This window comes from Petromyzon marinus, chromosome 11 (assembly GCF_048934315.1).
Source record: "Petromyzon marinus isolate PM22_M1 ecotype Great Lakes invasive population chromosome 11, UKy_Petmar_22M1.pri1.0, whole genome shotgun sequence".
NCBI lineage: Eukaryota > Metazoa > Chordata > Hyperoartia > Petromyzontiformes > Petromyzontidae > Petromyzon > Petromyzon marinus.
The window spans coordinates 13,333,803-13,353,080 of NC_133677.1; the positions used below are offsets into that span (position 1 = coordinate 13,333,803).

The 19,278-nt window shown below is 41.9% G+C and overlaps 1 protein-coding gene across 2 annotated transcripts; it reads left to right on the forward strand.

Annotated features, from left to right (window-relative positions):
- Positions 1 to 6,250: 6,250 nt before the first annotated feature.
- SMIM13 (small integral membrane protein 13) lies at positions 6,251 to 19,278 on the forward strand. Of its 2 annotated transcripts, none has more exons than XM_032951962.2 (4): positions 6,251 to 6,487; positions 10,837 to 10,916; positions 12,808 to 12,912; positions 17,294 to 19,278. In XM_032951962.2, the coding sequence occupies exons 3-4, from the start codon at positions 12,813 to 12,815 to the stop codon at positions 17,494 to 17,496; spliced, it is 303 nt and encodes a 100-aa protein (XP_032807853.1). In that variant the 5' UTR covers positions 6,251 to 6,487; positions 10,837 to 10,916; positions 12,808 to 12,812; the 3' UTR covers positions 17,497 to 19,278. The 2 variants fall into 2 exon arrangements, with proteins under 2 accessions (XP_032807853.1, XP_032807852.1); XM_032951961.2 differs by having other exon boundaries at positions 6,251 to 6,484; positions 10,835 to 10,916.

A 19,278-nucleotide genomic window follows, 5' to 3' on the forward strand; every position in this document is an offset into this window, starting at 1 on the left:
TTTCACACCTGATGATGATTGCTTGTGTTGCAATCGAAACGTGAGGATTTTATTCTTTTATTTGCATTATTTTATTATTTCCCTTCTACGTGACTTTACCGAAAGAATCAAGAATATGAATCCCTGCAGTCACGAAAGCTTTAAATCGAAAATTAAATAACTTATCAAATTGAAATCCGATATAAGAGACCGTTCTAAACTCGTTGATCGTAAACAATGTGGTTTGCATTCAGAGCGTCCGGTGAATTGTTTTTATGTGCTTGCAGTTACCAGGTAGCTTGGATAACCTCACAAAAAGGACAATTGCTTAAAATATTGATGTTTATAATTCATACATTTCTCAGAATCATGTTGGGTTAGGCAAGGGGGGGGTATTATTCGGTTGGAACACAATTCAACAAGGGTTACTGTAGCCAAATAATGTTGAGAACACATTCAACAAGGGTTACTGTTGCCAAATAATGTTGAGAAAAAATTCAACAAGGGTTACTGTTGCCAAATAATGTTGAGAAAAAATTCAACAGGGTTACTGTAGCTAAATAATGTTGAGAACAAATTCAACAAGGGTTACAGTAGCCAAATAATGTTGAGAAAAAAATTTTCAACAAGGGTTACTGTATCTTCTTTGGTTCTTTCGGCAAAGTCACGTAGAATGAGAATAAAATAATAAATTGATAAAATAAAATAACACAATAATATTCTCACGACGTTTCGGCCACAACACAAGCGGCCTTCATCAGGTGAAGGGGGCGAGACTGTCTGGTAGGACAGTCTGGTAGGACAGTCTCGCCCTCTTCACCTGATGAAGGCCGCTTGTGTTGTGGCCGAAACGTCGTGAGAATATTATTGTGTTATTTTATTTTATCAATTTATTATTTTATTCTCATTCTACGTGACTTTACCGAAAGAACCAAAGAAGATGAATCATTGCAGTCACGAAAGCTTTAAATCGAAATTTAAGGGTTACTGTAGACAAATGTTGAGAACAAATTCAACAAGGGTTACTGCAGACAAATGTTGAGAACAAATTCAACAAGGGTTACAGTAGCCAAATAATGTTGAGAACAAATTCAACAAGGGTTACTGTAGCCAAATAATGTTGAGAACAAATTCAACAAGGGGTACAGTAGCCAAATAATGTTGAGAAAAAATTCAACAAGGGTAACTGTAGCCAAATAATGTTGAGAACCAATTCAACAAGGGTTACTGTAGACAAATGTTGAGAACAAATTCAACAAGGGTTACTGTAGACAAATGTTGAGAACAAATTCAACAAGGGTTACTGTAGCTAAATAATGTTGAGAACAAATTCAACAAGGGTTACTGTAGCCAAATAATGTTGAGAACAAATTCAACAAGGGTTACTGTAGACAAATGTTGAGAACAAATTCAACAAGGGTTACAGTAGCCAAATAATGTTGAGAACAAATTCAACAAGGGTTACTGTAGCTAATGTTGAGAGCAAATTCAACAAGGGTTACTGTAGCTAAATAATGTTGAGAAAAAATTCAACAAGGGTTACTGTAGCTTAATGTTGAGAAAAAAATCAAACAAGGGTTACTGTAGCCAAATAATGTTGAGAACAAATTCAACAAGGGTTACAGTAGCTAAATAATGTTGAGAAAAAATTCAACAAGGGTTACAGTAGCCAAATAATGTTGAGAACAAATTCAACAAGGGTTACTGTAGCCAAACGTGACTTTACCGAAAAAACTAAGAATATGAATTACTGCAGTCACGAAAGCTTTAAATCAAAATTTAAAAAAGGGTTACTGTAGCCAAATGATGTTGAGAACAAATTCAACAAGGGTTACTGTAGCTAAATAATGTTGAGAAAAAATTCAACAAGGGTTGCTGTAGCCAAATAATGTTGAGAACAAATTCAACAAGGGTTACTGTAGCTAAATAATGTTGAGAACCAATTCAACAAGGGTTACTGTAGCCAAATAATGTTGAGAACAAATTCAACAAGGGTTACTGTAGCCAAATAATGTTGAGAACAAATTCAACAAGGGTTACTGTAGACAAATGTTGAGAACAAATTCAACAAGGGTTACTGTAGACATGTTGAGAACACAATTCAACAAGGGTTACTGTAGCCAAATAATGTTGAGAACAAATTCAACAAGGGTTATAGTAGCCAAATAATGTTGAGAGCAAATTCAACAAGGGTTACTGTAGACAAATGTTGAGAACAAATTCAACAAGGGTTACTGTAGCCAAATAATGTTGAGAACAAATTCAACAAGGGTTACTGTAGCTAAATAATGTTGAGAACAAATTCAACAAGGGTTACTGTAGCTAAATAATGTTGAGAGCAAATTCAACAAGGGTTACTGTAGCCAAATAATGTTGATAACAAATTCAACAAGGGTAACTGTAGCCAAATAATGTTGAGAAAAAATTCAACAAGGGTTACTGTAGCTTAATGTTGAGAAAAAAATCAAACAAGGGTTACTGTAGCCAAATAATGTTGAGAACAAATTCAACAAGGGTTACAGTAGCTAAATAATGTTGAGAAAAAATTCAACAAGGGTTACAGTAGCCAAATAATGTTGAGAACAAATTCAACAAGGGTTACTGTAGCCAAATTATGTTGAGAACCAATTCAACAAGGGTTACTGTAGCCAAATGATGTTGAGAAAAAAAAATTCAACAAGGGTTACTGTAGCCAAATGATGTTGAGAACAAATTCAACAAGGGTTACTGTAGCTAAATAATGTTGAGAAAAAATTCAACAAGGGTTGCTGTAGCCAAATAATGTTGAGAACAAATTCAACAAGGGTTACTGTAGCTAAATAATGTTGAGAACCAATTCAACAAGGGTTACTGTAGCCAAATAATGTTGAGAACAAATTCAACAAGGGTTACTGTAGCCAAATAATGTTGAGAACAAATTCAACAAGGGTTACTGTAGACAAATGTTGAGAACAAATTCAACAAGGGTTACTGTAGACATGTTGAGAACACAATTCAACAAGGGTTACTGTAGCCAAATGATGTTGAGAACAAATTCAACAAGGGTTACTGTAGCTAAATAATGTTGAGAAAAAATTCAACAAGGGTTGCTGTAGCCAAATAATGTTGAGAACAAATTCAACAAGGGTTACTGTAGCTAAATAATGTTGAGAACCAATTCAACAAGGGTTACTGTAGCCAAATAATGTTGAGAACAAATTCAACAAGGGTTACTGTAGCCAAATAATGTTGAGAGCAAATTCAACAAGGGTTACTGTAGACAAATGTTGAGAACAAATTCAACAAGGGTTACTGTAGCCAAATAATGTTGAGAACAAATTCAACAAGGGTTACTGTAGCTAAATAATGTTGAGAACAAATTCAACAAGGGTTACTGTAGCTAAATAATGTTGAGAGCAAATTCAACAAGGGTTACTGTAGCTAAATAATGTTGAGAACAAATTCAACAAGGGTTACTGTAGCCAAATAATGTTGATAACAAATTCAACAAGGGTAACTGTAGCCAAATAATGTTGAGAAAAAATTCAACAAGGGTTACTGTAGCTTAATGTTGAGAAAAAAATCAAACAAGGGTTACTGTAGCCAAATAATGTTGAGAACAAATTCAACAAGGGTTACAGTAGCTAAATAATGTTGAGAAAAAATTCAACAAGGGTTACAGTAGCCAAATAATGTTGAGAACAAATTCAACAAGGGTTACTGTAGCCAAATTATGTTGAGAACCAATTCAACAAAGGTTACTGTAGCCAAATGATGTTGAGAAAAAAAAATTCAACAAGGGTTACTGTAGCCAAATGATGTTGAGAACAAATTCAACAAGGGTTACTGTAGCTAAATAATGTTGAGAAAAAATTCAACAAGGGTTGCTGTAGCCAAATAATGTTGAGAACAAATTCAACAAGAGTTACTGTAGCTAAATAATGTTGAGAACCAATTCAACAAGGGTTACTGTAGCCAAATAATGTTGAGAACAAATTCAACAAGGGTTACTGTAGCCAAATAATGTTGAGAACAAATTCAACAAGGGTTACTGTAGACAAATGTTGAGAACAAATTCAACAAGGGTTACTGTAGACATGTTGAGAACACAATTCAACAAGGGTTACTGTAGCCAAATAATGTTGAGAACAAATTCAACAAGGGTTATAGTAGCCAAATAATGTTGAGAGCAAATTCAACAAGGGTTACTGTAGACAAATGTTGAGAACAAATTCAACAAGGGTTACTGTAGCCAAATAATGTTGAGAACAAATTCAACAAGGGTTACTGTAGCTAAATAATGTTGAGAACAAATTCAACAAGGGTTACTGTAGCTAAATAATGTTGAGAACAAATTCAACAAGGGTTACTGTAGCCAAATAATGTTGATAACAAATTCAACAAGGGTAACTGTAGCCAAATAATGTTGAGAACAAATTCAACAAGGGTTACTGTAGCTAAATAATGTTGAGAGCAAATTCAACAAGGGTTACTGTGGCTAAATAATGTTGGGAACAAATTTCAACAAGGGTAACTGTAGCCAAATAATGTTGAGAAAAACTTCAACAAGGGTTACAGTAGCCAAATAATGTTGAGAACAAATTCAACAAGGGTTACAGGAGACAAATAATTTTTGATTTAAAGCTTTCGTGACTGCAGTAATTCATATTCTTAGTTCTTTCGGTAAAGTCACGTTGAACGGAAACAATAAAATAATAAAATATATATAAAACAATACAAATTATCACGACGTTTCGACCATAACACAAACGGTCGTCATCAGGTGTGTCGGTTTGCATAAATTTATTTATTTTAAACGGTGTATTTATTTATAACAAAAAACGTTTGTGTTATGGTCGAAACGTCGTGAGAATTTTTATTGTTTTATATATATATTGTATTATTTTATTGTTTCCCTTCAACGTGACTTTACCGAAAGAACTAAGTATATAGAGACAAATAATGTTGAGAACAAATTCAACAATGGGTACAGTAGCTAAATAATGTTGAGAACAAATTCAACAAGGGTTACTGTAGCTAAATAATGTTGAGAAAAAATTCAACAAGGGTTGCCGTAGCTAAATAATGTTGATAACAAATTCAACAAGGGTTACTGTAGCTAAATAATGTTGAGAAAAAATTCAACAAGGGTTGCCGTAGCTAAATAATGTTGATAACAAATTCAACAAGGGTTACAGTAGCCAAATAATGTTGAGAAAAAATTCAACAAGGGTTGCCGTAGCTAAATAATGTTGATAACAAATTCAACAAGGGTTACTGTAGCTAAATAATGTTGAGAACAAATTCAACAAGGGTTACTGTAGCCAAATAATGTTGAGAACAAATTCAACAAGGGTTACAGTAGCCAAATAATGTTGAGAAAAAATTTCAACAAGGGTTACTGTAGCCAAATAATGTTGAGAACAGATTTAAACAAGGGTAACTGTATATTCTTAGCTCTTTCGGTAAAGTCACGTTGAAGGGAAATAATAAAATATATATAAAACAATAAAAATTCTCACGACGTGACTTTACCGAAAGAGCTAAGAATATGAATTACTGCAGTCACGAAAGCTTTAAATCAAAATTTAAGGCTAACTGTAGCCAAATAATGTTGAGAAAAAAAATTCAACAAGGGTAACTATAGCCAAATAATATTTCTCTAGAGCTGCCTCGAGTTGAGTACCCTTCCGCCAACAGTGGCCAGGGAAGTAATTGCAGGGCTGCGCCTCTACCCCACAGTATTTGCCCGAGGAACGAGCAAGCCACGCCGAGGTTTCTTCATTGCGAGGCCACCAAGGGGGCCACTGACGGCCCCCACCGATAATAAACAACAAGCGAAAACAGCCACCACCATCATCACCATTGTGCTGCTACATATCTGGCAAGCCATGCCGTTTACCCAGTATTCTTCTTGTACAGGGAAATTGAGTTTGCAGGTCCACTTGGCCGTACAGCTCTTTCAATACGGGCAAACTAAATTATTGTCGTCGTGTTTCTCCCCTGTGATGGGACTTTGTAAGATGAATGTTGAGGTTTATAAGGGCACGGGGTGACCGCTAAGACCTGAATTGGTCTGTAATAAGGTAAGGGGTTGATAAGGAGTTGACTTGCTGGGGTATGCTGCTGTCAAACCCCCAATGGTTTAAAATGGTGATGTCTTGTCGGCTAAAGAGCCCCCTCCTCTAAAAACAATTAATCGGTGACTCACACTGCGGTAACCGATTCGAGACCGGTAACCGGTTCGCGGTCGAGGCGCTGGGCGTGGCCGCAACTCCGTGACCCCCGCGAGCCACGCCCCCCGGCGGGGTCACCGCGCACTGTACTCTGCGGGCTCTCTCGCTCAGTGCGCGCCCCGCTCGTCGCTCGGCACGGCAACAACCTCCCTGCACCCTGCTCACACCGCTCCGTCGTGCAGACGACTCCGTGGGGCTGCTCTTGTTTGCTTCGCCGTCGACAGAGATGTGTTTTTTTTTATTTTCCCCCCGAGAAAGAGGAGTCGCTGTGAAGATGTGAAGCGCGCGCGGTACGGGCGGCGTTCGCTCGCTCTCATCCACTCCTTCACTCCCATCCACTCCTCCACTCTCTCCCATCTACTCCTCCACTCTCTCTCATCCACTCCTCCACTCTCTCCCATCCACTCCTTCACTCTCTCCCATCCACTCTCTCCCATCCACTCCTCCACTCTCTCCCATCCACTCTCCTCTCCTCCACTCTCCTTCACTCTCTCCCATCCACTCTCCTTCACTCTCTCCCATCCACTCTCTCCCATCCACTCTCTCCCATCCACTCTCCTCCACTCTCTCCCATCCACTCTCCTTCACTCTCTACTCCCCTCCTTCACTCTCTCTACTCCTCCTTCACTCTCTCCCATCCACTCTCCTTCACTCTCTCCCATCCACTCCTTCACTCTCTCCCATCCACTCTCCTTCACTCTCTCCCATGCACTCCTCCACTCTCTCCCATCCACTCTCCTCCACTCTCCTCTCCTCCACTCTCCTCCACTCTCCTCTCCTCCACTCTCCTCCACTCTCTCCCATCCACTCTCCTCCACTCTCTCCCATCCACTCTCCTCCACTCTCTCCCATCCACTCCTTCACTCTCTCCCATCCACTCTCCTTCACTCTCTCTCATCCACTCCTCCACTCTCTCCACTCCTCTCCTTCACTCTCTCCCATCCACTCTCCTCCACTCTCTCCCATCCACTCTCCTCCACTCTCTCCCATCCACTCTCCTCCACTCTCTCCCATCCACTCCTCCACTCTCTCCCATCCACTCTCCCATCCACTCTCCTCCACTCTCTCCCATCCACTCTCCTCCACTCTCTCCCATCCACTATCCTCCACTCTCTCCCATCCACTCTCCTCCACTCTCTCCCACCCACTCTCCTCCACTCTCTCCCATCCACTCTCCTTCACTCTCTCCCATCCACTCTCCTCCACTCTCTCCCATCCACTCCTCCACTCTCTCCCATCCACTCTCCTCCACTCTCTCCCATCCACTCTCCTCCACTCTCTCCCATCCACTCTCCTTCACGCTCTCCACTCCTCTCCTTCACTCTCTCCCATCCACTCTCCTCCACTCTCTCCCATCCACTCTCCTCCACTCTCTCCCATCCACTCTCCTCCACTCTCTCCCATCCACTCTCCTCCACTCTCTCCCATCCACTCCTCCACTCTCCCATCCACTCCTCCACTCTCTCCCATCCACTCTCCTCCACTCTCTCCCATCCACTCTCCTCCACTCTCTCCCATCCACTCCTCCACTCTCTCCCATCCACTCTCCTCCACTCTCTCCCATCCACTCTCCTTCACGCTCTCCACTCCTCTCCTTCACTCTCTCCCATCCACTCTCCTCCACTCTCTCCCATCCACTCTCCTCCACTCTCTCCCATCCACTCTCCTCCACTCTCTCCCATCCACTCCTCCACTCTCTCCCATCCACTCCTCCACTCTCTCCCATCCACTCTCCTCCACTCTCTCCCATCCACTCTCCTCCACTCTCTCCCATCCACTATCCTCCACTCTCTCCCATCCACTCTCCTCCACTCTCTCCCATCCACTCTCCTCCACTCTCTCCCATCCACTCTCCTCCACTCTCTCCCATCCACTCTCCTCCACTCTCTCCCATCCACTCTCCTTCACTCTCTCCCATCCACTCTCCTCCACTCTCTCCCATCCACTCTCCTCTCCTCCACTCTCTCCCATCCACTCCCTCACTCTCTCCCATCCACTCCTCCACTCTCTCCCATCCACTCTCCTTCACTCTCTCCCATCCACTCTCCTTCACTCTCTCCCATCCACTCTCCTTCACTCTCTCCCATCCACTCCTTCACTCTCCCATCCACTCCTCCACTCTCTCCCATCCACTCTCCTTCACTCTCTCCCATCCACTCTCCTTCACTCTCTCCCATCCACTCTCCTCCACTCTCGTTCTATCTCTTCCACTATCTCGTCCTCTCCTCCACTTTCTCGTTCCTCTCTCCTCTCCTCCACTCTCTCCTCTCATCCACTTTCTCCTCTCTTTCACTCTCTCGTTCCTCTCTCCTCCTCTACTCTCTCCACTTTCTCTTCCTCTCTCCTGGCAACCGCCTCTCTCCTAATCTTACTCTCTGACTTCTCTCGTCTTCAGTTTATCCTCACTCCGTGTTCTATTGTCCTCTCCTCCCTGCTCCTCTCTCCCCATTGTTCTCTCATCAACTCCTTCTCCTCCTCGCCATGCTTCACGCTGGTCAGTGTGGGAGAGTGAAGGGAGTGGAGACCCAGGACCGTATCAGATATTACTCGCCACTAACGTTAGCCTTGATTGGGAATAGAACTCGGGTCACCAGGTTCACACCGCAGTCGACTAAACCACCGCTCCCAAATGTAATGCATCATCGTCAACCTGCACGGTTATGTGGTTGTTGCTGTTGGGTGTCTCGGGGATGTGTTCGATTCCGACCTTTTAATAACTCCTCACCAATAATAGGAACGCTGCTGAGTTTACACTCAACCGGCGCTTCGAATGTACATAACACGAACAGCGCAGAAACAACAATGTGGGATTCATATGCTTGGTTCTTTCGGTAAAGTCACGTAGAAGGGAAATACATTGTTTTATTTTGTATTAGAAGGGAAATACATTGTTTTATTTTGTATTATTTTATTATTTCCCTTCGACGTGACTTTACCGAAAGAACCAAGAATATGAATCCCTGCAGTCACGAAAGCTTTAAATCGAAACAATGTGGGAGTTCAGATGGCTGGCATGTCTTGCGAATAAATTTTTTAACAAGTGTAACGTTCTTACCCCGCCCCCGCCTACTGGACATCTCTGAACAAAGAGTTTTATAGCTCATCGGATTCCTCCAGTATTAATAAATATTCTGATTCGTATTAATTTGATGGCCATCTCAGGCCATCAACAACACGCATGAGCTGTAATCCTGTAGTTTAACCACTGGTGGATAGTGTCTCGGTCATAATTACACCAGGCTACGGGCACCTTGACGGGACGAATCCAATGATTGATTTATTTACAGCACTGCTGAGTGGGGGGATATTTGACGACACTTCACCACGCCTGGTCCGCTGCGTGTTGGTGGAAGTGGGGGGTAGCTTTTAGACGTGGGAGCCATGGAGGTTAAAGCACGTACGTGTACAGTACAAACATGTGTTCCTTGCACTGCTGTCCAAAACGTAGCCAGGATGCTGAAACTCACGTGATAATATATCCCATTGTGGACGAGATGGGGTTTTTGTAATAAACGTGGCAGATTTGCACCTTGATCCCGGCACTCAATGGCACCACTCTCGGGAAAGGCGTCACGGGATCCTGGACGTCCGCTGTAGTATCACTGCCAACATCGGTGGTGTATATCTGAACTGATCCTGGACCTCCTCGAGGTCAACTCGGCCAAGAAAATAAACGAGTACCTGGTGCAATGTGGAAGCGTCAGAATTGGGGAGACAAAGGTGGCCTGGCACGGCGTTGGCCACTCTCACCTCCTCGTGTGCCGTGCCGGCCTAGTACAGGGACTCCGGTACTTGCGAACATTACACTTACGAACTTTCAGAGAAACGAACAAATCTGTCCACATGTCCAGTTTCCTGTTTGGTCCGAGAGTCGAAAGTGCAACCGCCCCGCGAAATAGATGGCGGTGGTGGCAGCTACATCTGCAGAACGTGACGAACCAGTGGCATCTACAGGGATATTGTACCACTTTAAGGCCATTCTCCGTGTTTAGCGTACATGCCGTACAACATTTCAGGAATCGACCGGAGTAAAGTTGAATTTACGAACAGACCTCTGGAACCTATCTCGTTCGTAAGTAGAGAAGTCTGTACAGTATAATGGTAAGAGAATCCCTGTAAACCACAGATGTGTACAAATAACAATATCCCTGCAATTCATCACGAATAACTGGTTTTACTATCACTTAAAATTCATTTTTTTTGCATATGCAGTTTTGTGTAGGAATAAAATTGTGAAGATATATTTTGAATGGACATAATATACTGCTTCCCATGACCTTGGTTGTCTTCATATTAGTTTCAGTAACCTTAGAGTTTTAGCAAATTCAAAATGTGAAGGTGTCTCCCCTCTAAAGTATTCTGGTCTACTCGTCTCCAATCGACAGATATCTTGGTCGAGGTGGGAGTACCCATACCCCACTACACGACTAACTTTGGTGTACCCATGTATATACTATTGTATGGACAGAGGTGTGGAGATTCAAGAGACTTTGACTGTTGTTGCAACTCCCACGCTTGGAGATCAAACCTGGGCCCTCTGGATTGCAAGTCCAGTGTGCTAATTGGCACCTACACACAACATGCGTAAACAGGTAGGTGTAATATCTATTAATAATCTTTGTTTTTTTTTATTGTTGTAGGTAAAACACTTGCGGCTGGAACCTCTCGCTGCCAAAGCTGCGTCCTGTCACCGCTTGCCGTACAAATTGTAATTTTGAAAAGGTAAGTTAGCTTTACGTATTGTACATTGTTGTGTTATTTTTAGTTTTTCACATCTTACTGAACACTTAAGTAGAAATACTCTCATCCACACACAATGGTTGAGAAGATTTTCTGGGATTGTATGAAACTACGGGCCATATTTACCTGTGGCACGGCATCACCACGCCTCTGTGACATCTGCATCGTGTAATGTAGGATGTAATGCCTGCTGTTGCTGCGTGTAAAAAAATAAACTCGTCCAATGTTGACCAAACTTATTCAATGTTAATCAACCTCAGTTGCTTGCTCACCTGCGTACAGTCTGTTCTCCTATAATGCCACGTGTTTTCATGACACGAATTTGATATAACGCGATTAATGTATTAGGGAACACATTGTTTGTAACACGGATGTGAGTTGGATATAACGCGATTGAGTGAACAGAACTACGTCGCACGAGTAGGAATAAGCGGTTGTACGGCTGCCTCGGCGTAGCATCATCATTGCACAAGGCGGGATGCTGCTGGATGCTTCTAGATGCTACCCACGTGCCTCAGTCTTTGTTCAGACTGCGTACGCATCTCACGCGTTATTATGAATTGTGCTTTACATCTATATTATTTATTATAACGCGATTTTTCCATAAAGTGGTGTTCTTAAGGAACACAACTACCGCGTTATAGGAGAACAGACTGTACCTCCCTAGCAAAGCGGACGCACCAGCGCACAAGCTGATTTCATTGCTCCGCAGTGGAAGTCCAGTAAGGTGTATTCTCTTCTTTGGCTGTCGCTCAGACTTTAGTCTTGACCCCCGGCTATCACACCTCCTCACGGCGTGTCCTGCCCATGCCCACATAGTTTTCCTTACAGCAAATCCTTCTCCAATGGAAACTCCGCTCTAAAGTACATAACTATTTTAGCGCTCGTGTTAACCCAGTTAAATTTTGCCTCCATCATTAAACCTAGACGTTTCATAGTTTTCCATGAAAGCATTTCCATTACCCACAGCAGAATTAATATGATTGCGGATTCTATATGCTCAGTCAAACAATTTTATTTATATATGAGTATATGGCTCATAAACCGAATGCGTATTATACCTCGTACAAAAACCTATAAGGGACTGTGGGCCTCTTAAGCCAATCCCACAATGCCAGTGAGCAGCTATAAAAGTAATGCCATTTCCAGAAGCGGTCATGATCATATACAGCAGCAAGCAACTCAAAGTTGTGAACAAATGTATCAGCATAGCAGAGTGTGACATGTTTTGTGACAGCTGTAGCTACGGCCTACTTTAATAAAGCCTGCCCGTGTTCTGCTTTTCGAGTTGCTGGTATTCCAAAGGCACTCAACAGGGCTCATTACTACCAATGTTCGTTCGTTAGTTTCTCAATCCGCTTGTCCTGGTGAGGGTCACGGCGGCAGCATGTTGAGTAGGGCGGTCCAGACCTCTCTTTCCCTGGCGATGGACTCCAGCTCTTCCTGGGGAATTCCTGGGGAATTCCCAGGCATTCCAACGCCAGCCGAGCGACATAGCCCCGTCAGAGCGTCCTGAGCCGGCGCCGGGGTCTTCGGCCCAGTACCAATATTTCTTATTTAAATCATAGCATTTCCTCTTGTCAAAAGTTGGAAATCGACTGCTTGCCACAGATTGACTGGAATGACCCAATCCCTGAAGTGATCGAAACATCGTGATTTTGTTATTATTTTTATTATTATTTCTATTTACGTGGCTTTACCGAAAGACCCAAAGAATATGAATTCCTGCAGTCACGATAGCTTTAAGTAAAGATTTATACCAAACATTGTTTTAAGAGTAAAAAGACAAAAGTGAAGTTTGGAAAAATGGCACGATTACATTATAATGTCATGGTGATGGACTTGCCTCTTCTTGGTTGTCGGTGTACGAAAGGTCACATGAAGGTGTCAAGCACTGTGGCGATGTGGCAAGACTGGCTGCTGGTGGCGCTGTCACTGTTACTGACCGTCTCGTGTGTTGTTGCGTTCATGCTGTGCGGTACGTGATCATTCTTTACGAGGATTTTTTTTATATATATAAGTTATTTAGCATTTGTTGGGAATGTGTTTTCATGGCCAGGTAGATCGAGTGGCTCGCAGTCAGAGAGTTGAGAATTTAAATCCTGGTTGGCGGTGTACTCAGCCCATCATCCCTCTGGGGGTTGATAAAGTGGGTAGCACTTTGTGGCGAAGTTAACAGTGGTTGTCGCACGTGTTTAGTATGTTGTCCCTCCCTCATACCTCCGATTAGCACGGTTAGCTACGTATTTTTCGAAAAGTTCAACATAAATATGTATTAACTTTTGCCCTCCATAGGAATGTGGAATTTCTACGACTGCTTCAGGGCTGTAAACAGCAGATAAGCCTGCTACAATGCTCAAATCACTTTAGCTTTTTTGTTTGTGCATTATTGCCTATTGTGGCAACAACACTTTGCATGGCGACATCCCAAATATCTAAATAGACTCCAGCCTACAAGTAAATTATATTTTGATTGTACATCACTTAATATAGGTATTGTTATTGGAGCAACAAGATGACGTATACAAATCAAAGTAATGTTTTTGTAATTCTTTCACTACTAGCCTTTGCCCGTCCAAGGACAGGTGTATTGCAGTAAATCTGAACTCATGTGATGTGAGGGTTCTGCCTTTGTAGTGAGGGTTGGAAGTTGACGTCGAGGAAGGGGGAGGAGGCACCTCGGCCCCCCATGTAGAGTGCCGTCAGCTGTTAATTATTATGAACGGGGGGTGTCCATTTGGAGGCCGTCACCTGTTCATGATTATTCATGAGGGAGGCTGTTCGATGTGGAGTTGCGTCACATGCTCATGATTATTAATGAGGGGGGGTCCATGTGGAGGACAACCTGTTCATGAATATTAATGAGGGGGGCTGGTCGATGAGGAGTGACGTCACGAGCGTTAAGGACAGACATTCCTGGGTGATTATAGTCGGTATTTTAGACTCAATGAGGGGTTATCAAACTTTAGACTCGGAACCTTTTATGCACCCGAACATCGTGGTAAAGGGGCGAGGGAAGGGACATATTGTAGCCTTGGCACTTTTATTGATTATTGGCCAAAATTCGGACCCCAAAGTTTGAGAAACATGGTTATACGGGTATAAAGTGGCATCTAGACACGATTTATTACATTATCTCAGAATAACAGAATCAGAATATTTATTGATACTGGAGGAATCAGATGAGTTATAAAGTTCTTTTTCACAGATGTCCAGTAGAGGCGAGTAAGAACGTTAAAACAACAAACAATACAAAAACATGACAGTAGTCCACAGTCCAAGAAAGGTAAAATTACCCAAACACACATACAAATAAAACTAAATCATCCTTAACCTACCAGGCAAATCCCAAAGCCCCCCCTAAATTGGTTGAGAAGCACTCTATGAGACACTTCAGCACTCAGGCATTTACTAATGATGTGCTTCAATCGGATATTGACAAGGTCTGTGATATCTCCAACCTGACTACGGCTTGGGAGACCTTCAGGTACACGTTTCTCCAAATTCTTAACAAACATGCTCCGTTGGTTAGATTTAAAACTAAAGGCAACTGCCCACCATGGTTTTTGATCCTTTGATTACAAAGCTCATGAAAACTAGGGACAAGGCTTGGGCGTGTGCTCAGAAAAGTAATTTGGTCAATGACTGGCTAGAATACAGGATTTTAAGGAATAGATGCGTCAAAAAAATACGGCATGCAAAAAATGCCTACTTTTCCTCCACTCTCCTGGAATCACATGGAAATGCCAGGATTTTCTGGAAAACAATCAAATGTATCGAAAAGGCATCCAAAACAGACAATCTGCCTGTTGAGCTTAACCGAAATGGGGAATATTTTTCAGATCCCAAAAAAATAGTTGACAATTTTAACCTTCATTTTTCTGAAGCTGGTAATCTTTTTGATAATGTATTGGGAGTCACCCCTGCTCATGCAAATTCCTACACCCCTGTCCAAACATTAAACGAATTTAGTTTCCAGCCAATCCACAAAAGTAATGTTCTGAAACAACTGTCCTACCTCAAAGGGTCCTCTACCGGAGCAGATAGTATTCCCGTCTTTGCTCTACTAACTGTTGGTCACCTAATATACAAACCTATAGCCCATATTTTCAACCTGTCCATCAAAGAAGCAACAGTTCCTCTAGAATAGAAATATTCCTATGTCCGTCCACTTCACAAAGGGGGCACTAAAGATGATCCAAATAACTACCGACCTATCTCAATTTTGTCCCCGTTGATGAAAATTTTTGAAAAATTATTGAACTACCAAATTAACAGTTTCCTGTCCACCAAAAATCTACATCTAAAACAATCTGGGTTCCGAAAAAAAATACAGCACCACATCTGCTGCATTACACTCTCTGAATCACATATACAGTAGCCTTGATAATAAGTAGTACTGTGCCTGTCTTTTTCTTGACCTCTCCAAAGCTTTTGATACAGTAGACCAAAAACGTAGTAAAATGGTTACAAAATTACCTCTTTTCTCGCACCCAAATTGTATTCACAGATGGTTGGAGGTCAAACAGTGTTAAGATAACAAAAGGGGTTCCACAGGGTTCCATCCTCGGCCCCCTTTTGTTCTTTCTTTATGTCAATGACTTGGGCACTGACCTGGATCATTCCAGGGTAAATATTTTTGCAGATGACACGATACTGATTACTGCTGGCCGCTTGATTGCTAAGCTCCAGGGTGATTTCAGCAAACTACAACATCAGCTAGTTGCTCTTAAACTAGTCTTCAATACCTCCAAAACCAAGGTGATATGCTTCTCACCAGGACTAAAGCAGGAAGTTATTTTTCCCCAATTACATTCCTTAAATAATTATCAAATAGAGCAAGTCAAGATCTATAAGTATCTTGGGGTCATCCTGGATTCAAAACTGAATTTTGAAGATCACATTGATTATATTGGTAAAAAGACAAAAATATAAATTGGTTTTCCGTATCGACACAAGCACTGCTTCCCCCCTATGTTCCGATTGGAATTGATAAAAGCTACCATACTGCCTCTACTTGATTACTGTGACATCGTGTATAAATCAGCCCCAAGTACTGTACTGAAGAAGCTTGATTCCATCTATCACTCGGCCTTAAGATTTACATTGAACTGCCCATATAGGACTCACCACTGTGATCTCTACATTGGGTCAAATTTAACATCTCTTAATGTTTGACGGCTTGTGCACCAGATCTTATTTATTCACGATGTACTTACAAAAAAATCCGCAGACTGCCTGCTGGATCTCCTCTCTGTTTCAAAGAACAAATTTGACCTCAGGTCTTCGCTCATTTACCAGCTTCACATTCCCTATTGCTGTACAAAACCCGGAGGAAGGGTCTTTGCTATTGATGCCCCCAGGGTCTGGGGCAGCAAAATCTAAGTAATATCAATGCACGTTTCTAAATGTGGAGGGAAAAACCGGAGGACCCAGAGAAAAAAAATCCACGTGACCACGGGGAGAACACGGGTTCTGTACTTGGGTTCTGTACAGTTTTTAGTTGAAAGCTTTTGATGTAAATGTTTGGCTTCTTCCAAAGTTTACCTGAATGGTCCTTCATGTAAATGTAGTCGGGATATCATTGTCATGTGTATATTTGCAGAGTATCTGTATGCATCTGTGCTTTTTTCATTAGTATTGGAAATATTTATTGGCTACCATATCCGTGGTTTGGTGTTTAGTTTGTACTGTTGATGTTACGGTCTAACTAAACAAGTGCATGTACAGTGGTACCCCGGAGATCGAACTTAATTCGTTCCAGAAGGCCATTCGAACACCGATTTGCTCGAACACCGAATTCATTTTCCCCATAATTAATGTAAATGACATTAATTGGTTCCAGACACAAGTAATCTCTCATTATAAAGCATTTTTACACGAAGTTTACAGTAATTACATGCATAAAATCATACAAAAAAACAAGAAACACAATAAATAAATGGAATAAATGAATAAATATATGGAATAAATGAAATAAATGAACATTGAACTTCACTTTACCTGTAGTAAGGAGAGTTGATGGCTTGAGTGGAAGGTGGTGAGGAGGTGGTGTTATTGTTTGGAACGGGAGTCCCCTTTGTCTGGGCAAGCGTCATGCACGCTGCTGGCCATACGCGTCTCAGCCGTACAGGTTCTTTCAAGTCGTGATTGGCCGTTCGACCTCCGAATTTCGTTCGGTTTCCGGGGCAAAAAATGTTCGGAAATATCGTTCGAACACCGACTTGTTCGAGTTCTGGTGCGTTCGATCTCCAAGGTTCTACCGTACATTGTTGTTTGCGCGTGTGTTTTGGTGTAAATTCGTGCATGAATGCGTCAGTTAAACGTATCTTTCTGCGTCTCCATGTTGTCTCACTTAGGGTGGTATGTGGTGTGGAAACTTTTCCTCTCCAAGTTCAAGTTCCTGCGCGAGATTGTGGGAGAGACGCAGGCGCAGACGCAAGCCAAGCTGCGTGCGCCCGCCGAGGATAGCCCGACTGCACACGCGAAAGCTCGACACAGAGTCAGCTTCGAACACAGCGCTTCTCCTCCCGTGCACAGCACGTACAGCCAGGGCTATTAATAACGTCGGGGTCTTCACAGCACCACAGCATACCGTGCATATATCAAGCCGCTCAAGTACTGTAACAACGTGTGCAAAACCTTGAACACAATGTACAACAATCTGTTGCATATTATGCATATTCATGGTGCCTACCTTGCTTAAGTCAGCCACACATTGGGGGCAATAAGGCCCAAGTGGCTCCTGGGTGATGGAAGAGTCACTCGTTTTGTAAGCCACTCAAAATTTGCCTGCCATAAATCGCCTCTTTTGCGCAGTATTCACTTCATTATCAGACACCCTGACAGATATGACACTTATTTAATTTGGTGAATTACAAGCAGACTGCTTTTGTAAAAAAAATGTTTCCAGCTGCGATTGCACAGCGAGATATTTGAAAAAGATATATTTTTAATATTTAGCTATGTAATAATTATATTAAGGTTTCTTAATATATTTATTATACGTGCAAGCAAACTGTTAAAGGTTTTTAAAACGTGTTTCGGCAATCGTGTACTAATTTAGTCGGGCACGTGCAACATGCGACCCAGTTTTTTGTGCCCAGTTTCACTCCCAAGTTTTGGTGGAGCCTGAAGCCTAGGCAAAGTTCAACAATTAAACATGAGGGATTGAGGCGAGGACAGAATTCACACTTTGTTGCGAAGATGTGGGATAACTGCCAATTGGAGTCTTAAGCAATGAAAAGTGAACCAGGCAAAATGAACATTTACTCTCCTGTTTGCCTATCTTTATATAAAAAAAATATAATACCGAGGTGTCTCAATGTATGGCCAACGTTAGATCCAGAATAATCGTACGTTGCCGATATCCATGCCTTGATCCATTTGTATTTTCTTCCACTGTATTTGTGTTCAATGAAAATGCCTTAGTTATTTTTTAATCAGTGTTTTAAGTTATTGTCTTGAATCTATATAAAAAAAAGGACTTGGAAATTGAGCATAAATCTTAACAGGATTTTACCACAAGGTGATGTCCTTGTATCTAGATTCATCCTGAGCTAACGTGAACACAATTCATTGTACTGTGTTATGCAAATGTACTTGATATTTTCTTACCATAGCCTGTACTCCAGCTCATTGCACGGTCGTATCTGCGTGTTTAATCAAACCTCGCCGACACTTGGGTCACTGGGGGGCGCTCTGCGCATGTTGCCCATGTGGGGAAATCTCACTGAGCACAAAATAACGTCGGCCAAGTGTCGTGTGTCAAAACAGCCTGCCCAAATTGTCATCACGACTCAACTGTGATACACGTGTTTAACCTACTGTGGCTCTTAACAAATGCACAGGGTATACGGTACTGTATATTGCTCGCCACGCACACCCAATTGATACATTACCTATACTGTATTTGCATTTAGGTGGTTGGTTGAAACGGGGATATATAGTGATTTTTAGGTCCATAGGACTGGAGTTGAGAACCACTCACGGTTGATTAATCTACTTGGCAACCTATTTACACGGCTATAAACTTTGTCGGATTATTGGAGGATAATGTGCATCTACAGTAAAGGAAAAGCTGCAAACCTAGCGATTGATTAAACACTCAGGCTGTGATATAATTACCTCAAGTTGCACAATATTTATAGAAGGATTGATACTGTATTAACCCTACGTGTAATATGAACTACTTGGCTTACTGGTAGACTTAACATTGTTGCAGCTGTTAAGATACTTGTACAATGAGAATGAGTATTCCAAAGTTAAGAAACAGTACGTGATGTTGAGATGTGCATTTTCAAAGTCATGGATACGAATGTACATAGCTGTGGCTTTGACGAAA